We start from the raw sequence: 17,365 nt of genomic DNA on the forward strand, positions 1-17,365 counted from the left end.
GAGTGATTTGTGACAGACGGGTACCAGTAAGAGTGAAAGGGAAGGTCTACAAGAGGGTAATGAGACCAGCTATGTTATATGGTTTGGAGACGGTGGCATTGACAAAAAGGCAGGAGTCAGAGCTGGAAGTGGCAGAGTTAAGGATGTTAAGATGTGCACTGGATGTGACAAGGATGGACAGGATTAGGAATCAGTATATTAGAGGGTCAGCTCAGGTTGGACGGTTTGGAGACAAAGTCAGAGAGGCGAGATTGCATTGGTTTGGACATGTGCTGAGGAGGGATTCTGGGTATATTGGGAAAAGGATGCTAAGGATGGAGCTGCCAGGTAAGAGGAAAAGAGGAAGGCCTAAGATACGGTTTATGGATGTGGTGAAAGAGGACATGCAGGTGATTGGCATGACACAGCAATATGCAGAGGACAGTAAGAAATGGAAAGGCGACCCCTAATGGGAACAGCCGAAAGAGAAGAAGAATATATATATATATATATAGAGAGAGAGAGATATATATATATATATATATATATATATATATATATATATATATATATATATATATATATAAAATTCAGCATATATTTGGCATTAGAATTTCTAACAAAATTCCAATGCAGGTATATTTTAATACCTTTTAAGTACCAATTCAGCAATTATTAAGCTGTTGTATAAAGGCAAAGGCATTGATTTTTTGACGCATATATGTACTCTACTGGAAAATATGCTAATACATGCTAATGTACTTTTTAGTGTTGTGGTGAAAACAAGTCCCTGTTAGATGATTCCGTTCACCAAATTAATGAATGAATAAAAAAACAAATAAATAAAATGCTAGCTAGACTTGGACAAGGACAATAACAAAAACAACAGGTCGCTACATTGATTTGTTTGGAGTTTTCTGCTTCATACTGATTGTCTTTTTGTTTATTTCATGCAGGCACTTTGACAGAGGAATAAATGACTGGCTATGCAGGTAAGTATTCACCAAATTGTTATATATATATATATATATATATATATATATATATATATATATATATATATATATATATAATGTTTGTTTTGCTCTCTCTTTACCCAGATTGCACAAACTTTGTTTTTATCTATGCCTGAAACATTTTTGTTTTGTATCTGTATCATGTCTTTCCAGTCAAGACCATCTCAGGAAACAAGGAGTAAAGTTCAGATAATTGTTTGCTTTGTTTTTAATCCGAATGTATACATCCAAAGGTAATCTAACTGACATACAGTGTCATATTATTACAGTAATGGGGTTGGAAAGACAGACAGAAGGAACTTTCATGGATCTAGCTACTTGGTATGGTAAAATCCAACTGGAAACAGTCTGTCATTCCAATATGTTGTTATTTAACTTAGAATTAACCAATTAAAACTACACCATTCACTAAGAATTACACACTCTTTTACTTCTGTTCATGTTAACCTTCAGTAAAAGTTTAATTCATACTTAGAAAAGGGCAACACAGTACTACAGTAGGTGATGTTTCTGCCTTGTAGCACTTTTAGTTTAGTCTGCTCTTCAAATGAAGTGCATTCTCTGCAGAAAATGCCAGCCCCCCCCCCAATCTATGTGATGTTTACTGCTGCTTCCATTTCCTCACATATCCCAAGGTGCGCTTGTGTATGTGTGGGTGTGTGCGTGAGCGTGTGTGCATGCGTGTGTGCACGCGTGCGCATGTGTGTATGTGTGCGTATGTTCGAGTGTGTGTTCTGTTATAGCCTGACATTCTATCCATGATTATTTTCTCTGCTTTGCAATCACTGAATGCTGAGCTAGGCTTTAGCTACCATATGGGACTGAATTAAAGGGGTGAATGGAAATGAATGAATAAATTAATCAATTAATGTGTGTATGGCACTGAAATGCATATTGATGTCCAATTTCCTCAAATGTATAGTCGATTTTCTAATCAGAAAACATTTCCAATAAGCTAACATATACAGTAGCCATTGTTTGCTGGAACACAATTGCTTGAAACAAAAATATTTGAATATACATGCCTAAGTGGGGTTAGTCTGATGCACACTATCCCTGAAAGGAGAATACTTAAAACATAAAAAATGCCACTATAACCTAGTTACAACTCGAATATATTCTGTCTACAATACAAATTAAGAAAGAAATCCATATTAAAGCCTGATTTTGCAAGGGACAAGCCTCACTACACCTCATAAAGAGGACTACCCCTATACTCTCCAAGTATAAATATTCTCATTCCAAAATTACTGTAACTCAGAGAAAGAAGCAAAGACAAATACAAAACAAAAGAAGGCATTTGGGCTTTCATAGAAATGCTGCTGTCTTGCAGTAGTAATTAAGCCTATTGAAGTATGTTAGTTAAAGCCCCCCCTCCCCCGAAGATGAGCAGCAGGGAGCTTGTGCCTTCACAAAAATATGTGTATAAATCAACAATTTGCATCAAACGTTTGCAAAAATCAAAGCTATGTCCATAACTTTCAACAATGCCATGTTCATCTAGAGTTTCAAAGAAATGTTTCGGTCTAAGTATTTAACTCATTAACACCTATGTGGTATGGAATGTCACACCTCTAGCAGGCTAAACACATCTTGCATTCCAGAGCATTTTTTGAAAATTAAACTTAAAAAGCATAAGATAAACAACTGTAAATGCCTTGTGAACAATAAAAACTGTACAAATGGCAATGTTATCAGTAAGAAGTATTCTTTGCAGTGATAATAGCCCATAGGTTCATAGCCTTTTCCATAAATGCTGTAATGTATTATAATGCATTTAAACTCTAAATTATATTTTTCTAAACTTTCACAAATTTTCATATCTTGAAAAATTGTACTACCTAGACTTATATTGTTAGAGTATTTTTCTTAACCAGATACGCTTTTACATAGGTTCATAGGTTCATAGGTAGGTACTAGGCTATTGGCCCAAGGGCCTATATAAGCCTAGCAAACGGTACCCTGGCTTTTGCCACCCAAGAAAATTATTTTCCTGTGCCCCTGTCAAGCAGAGTCACAGAAGTGATCCCCGGGGTGAATTTCCTATCTCCCATCCAGTCATCAAGATTTTTCTTGAAGAGTGCTAATGAGGAGCTTTGTTTGATATAGCTAGGTAGTTTATTCCAGAGTATGGGAAGTCTCTGGGACAGGAATCTGAACATCATGACAAAAACTTCTTCAAATACATGTTTATTGAGATAATTACAGAAATATGAAAACAAGCTTAATTGTATAATTAGCAATACAAATTATACTAGATATCACTCAAGATGTGCAACTTGCAGTACAAATATCAAAGAAAGCTGCCTTCAACATCTAAGGTTTCTTTTAAAGTCACCAACAGTTTGTAAGTCACTTGTTTGTTGAAATACTAAGTGCATATGGAAATATTGCTTATTTTCATAATTGCTAATAAACAACTTGTAATATTTTCAGTATAGTGTGATATAAGCCAGCACTGTCAGTGAATTGTTTTGAAAATATGAGCATAAATATGAAAATATGAATAATAAGTGTCAAACAAAGATTAATTTTTACACTACAGGACATGCTAGACTAACAATCTTGATGTAATTTTATTAATAACTTCTTTCCCTTTCTAATACTGCCTATTCTAATACTCTGTACCCATGAACTACCACATAGGCGGTAGTCTACTTAACATCGAAAGTGTGATGAGACCTTGGGACACATGTGGACAGTAGTCTCTCCTTTGATGATCAAATCGCCACAGTAGTCAGGAAATCCTTCTATGTGGCACACCTCATCACAAAAGGCTTTTCATCCAGGAAAAAAGAGGTCATTGTTCCCCTCTCCTCATCACTCATTAGACCTATTATAGAATAAGGTGTCCCTTTTGGTATGTACCTCACAAGACATCTACAACAACTGGAAAGACCGCAGAAATACCTCATAAAGAGGATTACCAGCCTCAAACAGATGCCCTTTGCAGACCGTCTCAAAAAACTCCAGCTTTACTCCATCGCATACCGCCTACTCAGAGGCAATCTCTGCCTAACATGGAAAGCTATGTCAAACCCAAAGCTATTGGACATGCTCCACTTAAAGAAATCCCAATCCCTCTGAGCTACATGTTCTAGGGACTTAAACTTTGTCACAACAATAAACAGAACATGATGGAGGGATAGATTCCTGTCCCAGAGACTTCCCATACTCTGGAACAAACTACCTATCAATATCAAACAAAGCTCCTCATTAGCACTCTTCAAGAAAAATTTTGATGACTGGATGGGAGATAGGAAATTCACCCGAGGATCACTTCTGTGGCTCTGCTCGACAGGGACATAGGAAATCATTTTCTTGAGTGACAAAAGCCAGTGTACCTTTTTGGCTAGGCTTATATAGGCCCTAGGGCCAATAGCCTAGTACCTACCTATGAATCTATTATTAGCTAGTAAGTCACTTAGTTAAAGAAGTCAGATGCAAAAACAGTTCTGGGCACCATAAGGGGGTATGGGTGTAAACTAGGAGTATGCAAAGAAAAACATTAAAAGCACAAATATACCAAATATGTTTTCAAGAAATTTTGATCAAACTAATGCACTTTTTTTATTCCTTTAAACATAGTGTAACCAAAGAAGTTGTTTAGTTGTGTTGGAATATGTTCTTGTTTCATTGCTTCTTTTCATTATGTCTAATCAAGGGGACATTATAATAATGTGAGAAAAAGCCAATGTTAAGTTGTCAAACTCGCCTTCATTCTTGCTGGATGGGTTCGGAGCCGATCCTCGGCTCCGACTCGGCACTTGCTAAGCTCGAGAACTCATTTTACCAGCTCGAGGCAACCCTATATCCCATGATGCAAGGCGTGACTACCTCAGATCTCGTTTGCCGCTTCGCGAAGAGGTCTCCTTTTTACCAGCTGAGGTAAATTTTCAAATATTTCAGAGATTAGTCAGAGTTTGTTTTCCTTTTTTCTATTGGTCCTTTATTGGGTATATTTTTCATACTTATGACCTTATACTTACTACCCTATATTCCCTTCATTTACGTTAGGATTTTTTTTTGCCTTCAGGCCTTAAGCCACCCCCTCAGTTAATTCCTGTCAGGTTGTGTGTGTGTGTTTTTTGGGGATTAACTGTGTGATTGTTGTGTGTTTGTCTCTTTTTTGGACATTAGTATGTCTAAAGAGGTAAAGGTCTCAGGCTTCAAGAAGTGTGACTCGTGCTGTCAGAAAATGTCTCTGACAGACGGTAACACTTCTTGTGTGTATTGCCTGGGGCCTTTACACCTGCAGGACTCCTGTGCCATTTGTCACTCCTTTAGCCAGAGAGTCCTGCAGGAATGAAGAAATAAATTAATTCTTCATGGCTTGTTAAAGCCAGAGGGTTCTCCGACCAAGGCTGGGTCGGTTAAACCCTCTAAGCCATCTAGAGCCCAGGCTTCAGTTTCTAAGCCTTCGGCTGTGGCTCCGACTCCTTCGGAGTCAAGATCGGCTCCAGCTGGAGCCGATCTTTCTACCTTGGAGATTATGTCCACTCCGTCCGGCAACGACACACAAGTACCCATTACTTTGTCGGCTCCGGCCGGAGCCAACGTTTCTTTATCCAGTATTGGAGCCGACAAGTCTTCGGCTCCATCTGGAGCCAAGGGGTCATCAGCTCCGATGGCTCCATCCAGGAAGAGATCTCGGTCTCCTTCCCTGGAGTCGATTCGTTCGGCACCGGGGTCTCCTCTTTTGTTGGAGTGGAGCCATCGGAGCCGATCTTCAAGATCTTCCAGGCTTTCAGACCACGATTTAGAGAGGGTGGTAAGCAGACTGTTGAAGTCACAGGCACTAGCCCAAATGCTCCATAGCTGCTATTTCTCATCCCCCTGAACTTCCTCCTCCGACTCTCCTTCAGAGTTCGGAGCCGGAGCTTCTCGGAACGGTGACTGTGGGTGCGCCGGAGCCGATACTTCCCCTTTCGGCTCCGATGTCTTCGGCTCCGATCTCCTCCATGAGACCTTCTTTGGAGGGATCCGGTCGTCGAGTCTCCCTTGTCGGCTCCGAGGGGGCGAGTGGCATCGGACCCTTGTCTGACCCTGCTCTCCCTCTTGGAGCTTCGGCATTGGTGAGCTCGGCACCGACATCGGCTTCAGGCCTTCTCTTTCGGTGGGGCCGGGGATTCCTGTTTCTTCGGAGTGGGATTCTTCTGGCCTCCCTGGGAGAGGAGCCTTCGAGGTGATGAGGAGTGTCCTAGCCCCTGAGCTAGGTCAACGGTCTATTCCTTTAGCTCCTCCATCTTCGGTGCCTGTTGATGTCTCTTGCCAGTCTCTTGCTCCCGGACCCAGAGATCTATCGCCCCAGGTTTCCCCATTGGGAATAACTTCCTCTTCCGAGGTTTCTCCTGATCCTGCAGCAGAACCCCCACGTAAGAGGATGTGTAAGAGGAAGCACACAGACTCCCCTGAGTCTACTACATCAGATACCGACTTAGATGAGTTGGAGGGTTCCCCACGGTCCCCCTCTGAGGATGTCTCCTTTTCAGACATCCTGGAACTCCTTAAGCAGAGGGGGAACTGGCCTTCCATTAATCCCTCCGAGGATGAGTCGGTATACCTGGAGGCTTTCGGATCTCGACCCTTCACCTCCTGGGTGTCTCCGCCTTTCGACCCACTCATGCAAGTAGTGGCTCGGAAGGCATGGGCAGCCCCGGATTCTGTCGAACCAGTTCCTAGGAGGCCCTCCAAATTCATTACAGCCCCTGCAGACAAACAGTTTCTTTCTAAGGGCGTTCCTGTTGATGCTATGGTGGTGGCGGCGGCCACCAAGAAGAAACTTGTTGATCCTTCTGTGCCTGTCCATCCTCCTAATAAGGATTCTAGGACCATGGACAGGTATGGCAAGTGGATGTTTTCTTCAGCGACCTTTGCTATGCGTTCACTGAACTACCTTTGTCACTTTACCAGACTTCAGAGAGACATTCTCAAGGAACTAGGTGAAGTGGTTCAGGATCCTTCGGCGGCTGGGGCTCAGGAAAAGATTGCCTCACAGCTAGGAATCCTCAATTCTTTGACTAACTCCTCCATGCGGCTCATTTCTTATGCAGCCGATGGGGCGAGTAGGGCCACAGGTACAGGAGTGGCACTTAGGCATCAGGCCTGGATGCGGCTTTGTAATTTTGCAGACCCTTTTAAGGTGTCCTTCACCAATACCCCCTTTGACGGTTCGGCTTTGTTCGGGCCTCAGGTGAAGGATACATTGACCAGGTGTGAGCAAGACGGCAAGACCCTTTCTGCCGTAGGAGTCCATTTCTCCACCCCTTCAAGACCCTATCCTAAGGGTCAGAAGGGAGGGAAAATGTGGTTCTGTAAATCTCAAGGTGTCATGCCAGATACACGTGGTCAGTTTACCCCCAGAGGCAGAGGAGGTAATAATAATAGGCGCTGCCCTAGGGGCAGGGGGGGGGGTCTGTAGAATCAGGGTAGCAGGGAGACTCTCCCTGATAAACCCTTCCAGCATCCCTGAGGTGTTGCCCGACTGCCCACCCTTGGAGGCAGTCAGGGGAAGATTGTCTCTGTACCCAATAGCCTGGCGTTCCCTCTCTCAAGACAAATGGGTACAGTCAATCATATCCGAGGGCTACAATATCCCGTTCGAGAGGTATCCCGTTCCTCATCATTCCCTTCCAGACGTCTCACCCGGTCTAAGGGAATTGGCAAAAAAGGAGGTATCAAAACTCCTAGCAAAAAGAACCATCCAAATAGTGCCCAGCAGACCAAGTAGGATCCGGCACCTACTCAAGATTCTTTTTGGTCCCCAAAAGGACGGGAGATTGGAGACCAATTTTAGACCTCAGCAAACTAAACAAGTTTGTCAAGAAGGCAAGGTTCCGGATGGTCACGCTTCAGTCCATTCTACCCTTTTTGGGCAAGGACAACTGGATGTGCTCAATAGACCTTCAGGATGCGTACTATCATATAAAGATTCACAGGAGCTCCAGAAGGTTTCTCCGCTTTCGGCTGGAGTCCAGTCATTTTCAATTCAGAGCCCTGCCCTTTGGCCTCACTTCAGCCCCCAGAGTGTTTACCAAATGCATGGCAGTGGTTACAGCTCATCTGAGACATCAGGGATTCCAGGTGTTTCCGTATCTAGACGACTGGCTCCTCTCCGCCACCACCAGGCATCAACTTCTGAAGGCCAGAGACCACACTCTTAAAACCTGCAAACAATTGGGGATCTCAATAAATTTCGAAAAATCTTCTGTCACCTTGCCAATCTATTACCTTTATAGGCGCAGAATTAAACACTGTCAGCATGTCAGCCAGACTAACAGAACAAAGAATTCTGGACATTCAGAAGTATGTTCGGATCATATTACTCAGCAGGAAGATCAGAGCCAAATTTGTCCTGAAGGTTCTGGGTCTTATGGCTGCGGCCATTGTTCTTCTGCCATTGGCCTGCTTCCACATGTGTCTTCTGCAGTGGATGTTGTTCGCTCAGTGGTCTTTCCAGCAACTCCCCATGAGTCACGAGATTTTTGTAACACAGTCGTGCAAGAGTCATCTAACCTGGTGGATGTCTTCTCCTCTGCTCCATCAGGGCCGACCTTTTCTTCCCCCAGTTCCGGTTGCCACAGTCACTACGGATGCCTCTCTGATCGGGTGGGGGGGCATTATCAGGGCAGGATGGTCCATGGGACTTGGCAACCCATAGAATACCATCTGCACATAAATGTCCTAGAGATGAGAGCAGTGCTTTTAATGTTGCAAGCCCTCAACGACTTTCTTCCCGTAGGGACTATTGCAGTTCAGACGGACAACATGTCTGTAGTCTGGTATATCAACAAGCAGGGCGGGACCAGGTCCTACCCACTATGTCGAGAAGCTCTCAGACTTTGGCAATGGGCGATCTCCTCTCATCGGTTTCTGATAGCAACGCATATCCCCGGGAGATCCAACCTCTTAGCGGACAGGCTGAGCAGAGCTATTCTCATGCCACACGAGTGGTCTCTCAAGCAATCGGTAGTGGACGAGATTTTTCAGAAGTGGGGTTTCCCTTCCTGCGACCTTTTTGCTACACCCCAAAACAGCAAATGCCCGGACTTCTTCACCCTCTTTCCTCTACCAGGTCATTCCCCGAGAGACTCTCTAACCCAGGACTGGCCCCGGGGACTTCTGTATGCTTTTCCTCCATTTCCAATAATACCTCAAGTTATTCAGAAAGCTACTGTATTGAGAGCCAAGTTGATCCTCATTGCCCCTTACTGGCCTCGACAAATTTGGTTTCTGTCCCTGCATCGTCATCTTCTGGCCCAGCCTTGGCATCTGGACCCAGTTCCAGATCTTCTGACCCACCAGTCGGGTCATCCTCACCGGGCCATTCACTCTCTCAACCTCACTGCTTGGTTGCTCCACTTCCTTCCTTAGCCAGGCTTCCTATGATCTCTAACCCCATTAGGGACATCATAGTAGCTTCTCTTAAGTCTTCCACCAGAAAGATTTATGCTAGTAAGTGGAAACGTTTTTCCTTTTGGGCGAAGTCTAAACACATAGATCCCTTTACTGCTCCACTTCATTCAATTTTGGACTTCTTAGCAGAGATCTTTCAATCAGGATCTTCTTCTTCTACTGTTAAAGTCCAATTGGCAGCAATCTCTAATTTTCACGTTGGTTTGGCTGATCAAAGCATAATGTCCCACAAGCTTTGCAAAGCTTTTCTTAGAGGTATTTTTCTCCTGAAACCTCCAATCAGAGATCCTCCTCCGCAATGGGATTTGAATTTAATGCTGGCATCCTTGATTCTACCCCCCTTCGAACTGGCTGCTACATGTTCCTTAAAGTTTCTTTCCTGGAAAACAATTTTCTTGGTTGCTGTTACTTCAGCTAGAAGGGTGTCTGAACTTCAGGCCCTCTGTGTCCGTTCCCCTTACTTGATTTTTCACAAAGATAGGGTATCTTTAAGAACTAATCCATCTTTTTTGCCCAAAGTTGCTTCCCAGACAAATCTTAACCAATCTATTGATTTACCAGTTTTTTTCCCTAATTATTCAGACAAAGCTGAACAAAAACTCCATTGCTTAGATGTCCATCATCAACTCAGATATTATTTGGACAGAACTAAACAATTCAGAAAATCTGATCAACTATTCCTTTCTTATGCAGAGAACAGAAAAGGTCTCCCAGTCTCTAAAGTGACCTTATCCAGATGGCTGTCTTCTATTATTTCTTATGTTTATCATCTTAGAGGCAAGCAACTATCCTCAAAACCAAAAGCGCATTCTACCAGGAGCCTGTCCACATCCACAGCTTTTCAGGATAGGCTACCTATTGACACCATTTGTGCAGCAGCCACTTGGGCCACTCCTCACACCTTTGTCTCTCATTACAAATTGGACTTGGCATCCAGGGACAGGGCTAGGTTTGGTTCCACAGTTCTCAAGAGTCTGTTCCATTGAGCCACCCAGGATAGAGGTGCTAGGGATGCGGTCCCATCCAGCAAGAATGAAGGCGAGTTTGACAACTTAACATTTAGAAGTTATGTACATACCATAACGTTCCATGTTAGTTGTCTTCTCTCGCCTTCTTTCTTGCGTCCCTCCCTCCTTCCCCCTGGCCTGGATGGATCTTGAGGTTGTACCTTCTCTTTGTTGGGGGTGTTGTCACTCTTTCCATAAGTTCTCAGTAGGAAGAGTCATATTGTTAGTGGCTATTTGCCTAGTTTCTCCTACAGTTAGTATTCTTCTTCCTGGGGAAGAAGTGTTTTTGGCAGGGTTTTCTTCTAGCTACCAAACGAGATCTGAGGTAGTCACGCCTTGCATCATGGGATATAGGGTTGCCTCGAGCTGGTAAAATGAGTTCTCGAGCTTAGCAAGTGCCGAGTCGGAGCCGAGGATCGGCTCCGAACCCATCCAGCTAGAAAGAAGGCGAAAGAAGACAACTAACATGGAACGTTATGGTATGTACATAACTTCTAATTTTCTCTGCTCCTTCTGGGTTCAATAAATACAATTTTCATCTTGAAAAGAACATATTTATCACAGGAGCTGTCTGGTTTATTTTTTCTTAGTAGACTTGACTATATCATCTATATGTTGTATAGAAATCTCTAGAGCTTGCAGCAGATTTGCTGAGTGAGATTAAGAAGGATACTTATGAAGCTGAAGCTCCAGGCCAACATTCCTGCACAAACCTTCATTTGAATAAAAAAATGTAATTATTTGTTTAAGTTCTTCTGCTCAACTGCTCACTTTAAGCCCAATACCCACCCTCTGTTGCTCACTCCATGTTCTGATGGCATTGCTATTTCTGACATTAGTCATTTCACTGCAAGCTGCACACATCAATGCAGTCAAACCCAATATGATGATTAGGTGTATGTGCAGCACTTTATTGTCCCCTGAGTTCTAATGTGTGTTGTTAGCATTAAAAGGCTTTTGTTGCATGCACTGCATTTGTATTTTAACTTAATTGTGCACCAGAGGTTTTTCAAGATTATTTCATGATGGGAACCCAGGACATTAGCCTGTCATTGCACACAGGCAGAGAGCACTGGGAGATGGACCAGAAGGTGAACAGGAGACCAAAGTAAAAGTTGGGATACAATGAACAGATTCAACAAGGGTCTTAAACATAGGTTCATAGGTTCATACTAGGCTATCTGCCCTAGAGCATTTATAAGCCTAGCCAGAGTGTGTTTGGCTTTCGCCACCCATTTTAAATTAATTTTGCTATGCCTTTTTTTGAGGTTAGTATACTGTGCCTCTGTCTAACAGTGACACAGAAGTGATAGCCGGGGTAAACCTATGATCTCCCATCCACTCATCAAGATTCCTCTTGAAAAGAGTCAATGTGGGACTCTGCCTAACCTGGACTGGGATTCTATTCCAGAGTGAAGGGAGCCTCTGGGTTATGAATCTGTCCCTCCAGCATGTCCTATTTATTTCAGTGCTGAGGTTCAAGTCTCTCGAGCGCGTAGCTTGATGGAATTTGGATTTTCTGAGGTGCAGCATGTCCATTAATTCCGGGTTGGACATGGCTTTATACATCAGGCACAGATCGCCTCTGAGCAGGTGGTATGCCACTGAGTAGAGCTGGAGTTTCTTTAACCGGGCAGCATATGGCATCTGTTTGAGCCCTTTGATCCTCTTGGTGAGGTACTTTTGGGGTCTTTCCAGTTGCTGCAGGTGTCTGGTAAGGTACATCCCAAAAGGGGCATTGTACTCAATTATGGGCCTGATGAGGGATGAGTAAAGAGGAACGATGACCTCCCCTGATCTAGATGTGAATCCCTTCATGATTAGGTGGGCTATATAAAATGTTTTTCTAACCACTTTGGCCACGTGGTTGTCAAATGAGAGATTGCTATCAACTTGGGTCCCCAGGTCCCTAATGACTTCTTCTGTACCTAATGGATTACCACCTATGTGATAATTTGTGGGCACTTTGTTTTTGCCAAGGGGGATGACTATACACTTTTTGGCGTTTAGCTTGAGGCCATGGCTCTGACACCAGTTGTCTGTTTCTATGAGGCCTTTTTGGAGGATGCTTGTGTCAGCTGGAGAGTTGATTATGGCGCTCAGTTTGCAGTCATCTGCGAACTTGGTCAGCCACAGTCCTTCCGTGTTGGCCTGTACTGCTGAGAAATATATACCCAACAAGAGAGGTCCCAGGACTGAGCCTTGTGGGACGCCACTTGTAACTGGTTTGGAGTCTGACATGGCTCCAGCAATTCTAACCATGTGGGTTCTGTCCTTGAACCAGTTTGCAACCCATCTAGTGACATAGGGGTTTATATTTAAGCTGGTGAGCAAGCTGGTGAGCTTATCTATAATGCCTGAGTGGGGTATTGTATCGAAGGCTTTTGTGAGGTCCAGGTAGGCTGTGTGGACCACTTTCCCCTCGTCAATGGCCTTGGTGACTGTTTCAAAGAAATCAACCAGGTTTAAGAGGCAGGATCTGCCCTTAACAAAGCCAAACTGGGTAGGATCCAGTGTCTGTAGGTCCCCAATATGTTTATTTATGAGGTCCATGATGATCCTTTCCATAGCTTTTCAGACCAAGCTAGTCAGGCTTATGGGGTGATAGTTTCCAGGATCCGTTGAGGCACCACCTTTGTGGAGAGGGACCACTTTTGCTGTACGCCACTCTTTGGGGATATATCCTGTAGTAAGGCTAAGATTGAACAGTAGTTTTATGTTTGGGTTTAGCTCTTCTTGGAGTTCATGTAGGACGCAGCCCGGGACACCATCTGGTCCCATTGATGCTGTGTTTTTTGCTTTGGAGAGGGCGGCTCTTACCTGAGCATCTGAGATGTCAGGGGGACAGCACTCTGTTGGGATAGATATTTGCCCTTTTGGTGGGGAGGGGGGGGAGAAGTTTGCATTGAACATGTCAGCTAGGATGTTGGCAATGTCTGTGGGCTCGGTGTATTTTTTGTCATTTTGGACTAATTCTGAGCATATCTGGGAATTCCCACCCAGGTTCCTAACATAACTAAAGAAAGCCTTGTGATTATCCTTAGTGTCCTGTGCAATTTTTCTCTCGAAGCTGGCCTTAGACGATTTTATGAGTGCCCGTAGTTTTTTGCTAATACTGATCAGAGATGCCTTCCCTTTTTGGGATTTTGCTCTATTATGTAGTAGCTTTCTCCTTCTATTGTATTGTTTGTTTATGGCTGGGGTCCACCAGACAGGACGTCTGCCTTTGGAGGATTGGGTCTTGGTTTTATTTGGGATTGCATGATCCATGCATTCCTGAAGGTGTTCATAGAATGCGTTTATAAAGGATTCTGCGGTCTGGGGCGTATTTTCCACAGGCCCGGGGGCTTTGAAGGATTTCACCTCAGTTTTGAGGCGTGTGAAATTTGCTTTAAAGAAGTTTTTCACTGTGGTTTTCTGGGCAGGGGGTGGGGGTCGGGATGTGAATATCCAGTGAGTTTAGTTTATGGTCTGATCTTACCAGTGAGGGATACACTTCTGGTCTGGAGCATAGTGTCCCCATGTTGGTGATGAACAGGTCCAGTATGTTTTCCCCTCTTGTGGGAGTGGTAACAAGTTGTTCCATAGCATTTGAGTTTATAAATTCTAGGAACCTTTGGGCTAGGGTGTTGGAGCTAGAGTAATGCTCCCAGTCTATGTTTGGGTAGTTGAAGTCGCCCAATATAGTGGTGTTCGGAGAGACCTTCATATTTTCCAGTATTCTCAGGAAGGCCGAGTGGGGTTCCTGTGTTTGGGAGGGTGGTCTGTAGCAGGCTATAAACTGGAAGGCAGTTTTACCTACTGTTAGTTGCACATGGATAGTCTCTGATGCTTCGTGCTGTGCCACCAACCTGGAGGTGTGGGTATCTTTGACGAATATTGATACTCCCCCTCCTTTTGTGGTTCGGTCCAAGTTTTGGGGCCGAAAAGCATGGTATGAGGTATAACCTGGTAGTGCTGGGGTGCTCTCCGGAGCCTTGAACCAGGTTTCTGTTACTGCACAGATATCGATGTTCTCCATGCTAAGGAGAGTTTCAAGTGAGTGCATCTTGAAGTTTAGACTTCTGGCGTTGAGTAGCATTACTCTTAGTTTCTTATCCCTTGTGATACCTATGGAGGTGGGTTTGTCTTTTGAGCCTTGCCTAAAAAGGCACTATGGGGTAGCAAGAGCCTTTGCCAATATCCAAAGCCCAGGGTGACAGGTGCAAGCCGTCCCTAGGGAAGCATCGTGGCTTGTCGAGCATGTCATCCCAGGCTGACAGGCATTGGATCCCCTTTGAATGACCCCAATACTTAAGCCAATTGTTGAAATTGATCATCTTGTCTTCATATTGTGGCATCATTCTTGGTGAGGGTAAGATGCTACTCAAGGTCAGGGTCATACCGGCCTGGGCTACTTGCTCAGAGAGCTCCTCTATGTCTCTTTTCATGTAGTCCAGGGAGGTACGTCTCAAGTCATTCACACCAACATGGACAATGACTGAGTCATATTTGTACTTGCCTTGGAGTGACCTGAGTGCTTGTGTTATGTGGTGGATCCTAGCATCTGACAGGCAGCTCACCGTGACCTTCTCCTTGTTCAGCCTGGTGAGCGGGACGTCAGTGTGCCTGACGATAGAGTCACCTATTACAAGTGTATCAGGTGTGTTGTTTAGCCTTAAGAGCTGTGACTGTTCGGCACACTGGCTTTGTGAGCTATGTGTTGCACGTGTTTTGTTTTGGGGTAGCGGTTGCTTGGGTGTCTGCTTTGGAGGTCTCTGCTGCTTAGGCAGATTTTTATTTAGAGCTTCCGAGTATGTTTTTGTGTGTTTACGTGTTTGGTTTGTTGTTGTGGTAGGTCTATGTGAGACTGGAATTGTAGTGAGTGTGGTTTTCTCCTCTGGTTACACCAGTACTTACTTATATTTATTTATTTATTTTTTTTGACCGAGAGTGTCACTGCTGGTGGGTCCATTTTTTTCAGCGAGCCGAGAAAAAAGTTCCAGTAAAAAAAAAACAGACAGTAGTTACATTGGATTACATAGTGATTAACAATTTAACATAGAAATTACTTACAACATATTTACAGGTGAAGAACATAGTACATCAGTAGACAACTAGAATCTTATCTGTGAAGTACATAACAGGCATTAACAAATGTAACAATGAGAAGTTCATGCTGTATAATAAGTACTAGGCTTATGAGCATCTGAGCTTGCTATCATCAAGGTAGTTAGTGTAGGTGAAAGAAATTTAGTAGTTGGATGGGGTGGATGATATTAGAGTGGGAGTTTCAAGGGCATAGCCAGCATGTTTTTAGGTGTGCTTTTAATAAAGTTTTGAAGTTGGTGCATGATGGTACGGAGGTAATTGTGGGTGGGAGTGAGTTCCATAATTTGGCTATGGTGCAAGAGAATAGTGCTTCACCAGCAGAGTTATTGGCTTTAGTGATCTGCAAGTGATTTTTGTTGCTGGATCTTAGTGGTCTGGTGGTGCGATAGGGTTGGAGTAAATTCTGGAGGGATGGGACATTTAGTGGATGGTTTACTAGTTTGTGGGCGAGTGAGAGTTGATACCACTGAAGGAGGTGAGGGAGTTCAAGCCAGTCCAGTTCAGCAAGTGAGAGACAGTGGTGACTACGGTAGGATGCCCCTGTGGCTAATTTTGCGATTTTGTTGTAGCAGGTCTCTAGCTTGTTTAGATCACATTGCCTTAGGTTGGTATATACTGGAGAGGCATAAAGTAGGGTGGAGATAAGGTGGGAATTTGCTATTGAAATCTTTGCTGCTTTGGTGAGAAATTGTTTATTTCTGTATAATGCTCCTAGTTTTTTGTGGACTTTTTATGGTCATGGATATGTGAATGTCAAATTTTAGTTTATTGTCTATTTCACTCCTAGCAATTTGGTGTGTTCAGTTGGGTATATAGTGGTGTTGTCTTTTGCTGTGATGTTAAAGTGAGAGTTGTTTTGAGTATGTTTGGTGGGTTGGAAGATGAGTAGTTTAGTTTTGTTTGGGTTGAGTATTAACTGGGCATCGGATAACCATGTTTCAACAGAGGAAAAGGCTTCCTGTATGACTTTTTGCAGTTTGGGTAGGGACTGGGCTGAGCAGATGATGGTAGAGTCATCTGCGTATTGGATGAGTGTGCCATGTTTGATGGCAGAGGCTAGATTATTGGTGTAAACAGAGAAAAGTAGGGGTCCAAGGATGGATCCTTGGGGAACCCCTATGGAGACAGGTAGTTGGGGAGATATGTCATTCTGCCATACAACGGATTGTTGGCGGTCAGACAGGTAACTCTGAAACCAGTTGGTGACTGATTGTGAGAAGGATAGGTTATTGAGGACTGAGTTGAGAGAGCTTAGCCTCCAGTTTGGCTATATGGTTGCATCTCTCACATGTGTTGGAATTTGTTGGGAGGAGGAGAGGGTTGTCTGTGTACATGAGGCAGTTGTAACATTGCCTCAAGATTCCCAGATTCACCAGCTGGACCGGAGATGAGATTGACAACTGACCTTTGGACATGCTAGAATAGTATTGGGAATTCCTTTATAATTGAAAAAAGGGCCAATGGGGAACAAGGTACTCAAGGGGAGTTTGTGAGGGTATAGTGCTTTTAATTTTTTAGAGCTGACTTATATAATTGCTTTAGTGAGCAAGTGCCAGGTAACTTAAATGCAATGTGTTACAGGTAACTTAAATGCAAAAACGACAAACAGTAACTTTCTTTCAAGTGAAACAATAAAATAAGTACAGTAAGCAATGCAGATATCACTAGGGATCCACAGAAGTGCTAAAAGGCCGCGTTTTAGGTGGAATTAGCATTTCAGGGAAATAAACAAACAACAAGCATACAAACAAAGCTAAATTCAGCAGGCCTGGATCTAGTCTATGCTACAGCAAGCAAGGTGTACCAATTTCAGTATTAAATTAACTGGAAAACCAGTCAATTGCATTTAGAGACAGG

The 17,365-nt window shown here is 43.6% G+C and overlaps 1 protein-coding gene across 1 annotated transcript in view; it reads left to right on the forward strand.

Moving 5' to 3' along the window:
- The window catches only part of HHATL (hedgehog acyltransferase like), a 691,105-nt gene that overhangs the window by 635,055 nt on the left and 38,685 nt on the right, over positions 1–17,365 (forward strand). Inside the window, exon 9 of the mRNA XM_044066045.1 lies at positions 936–971. Within this exon, the coding sequence (XP_043921980.1) occupies positions 936–971 (36 nt within the window). The remainder of the gene's footprint in view (positions 1–935; positions 972–17,365) is intronic.

This window comes from Protopterus annectens, chromosome 3.part0 (genome assembly GCF_019279795.1).
Source record: "Protopterus annectens isolate FY-2018-M chromosome 3.part0, PAN1.0, whole genome shotgun sequence".
NCBI lineage: Eukaryota > Metazoa > Chordata > Ceratodontiformes > Protopteridae > Protopterus > Protopterus annectens.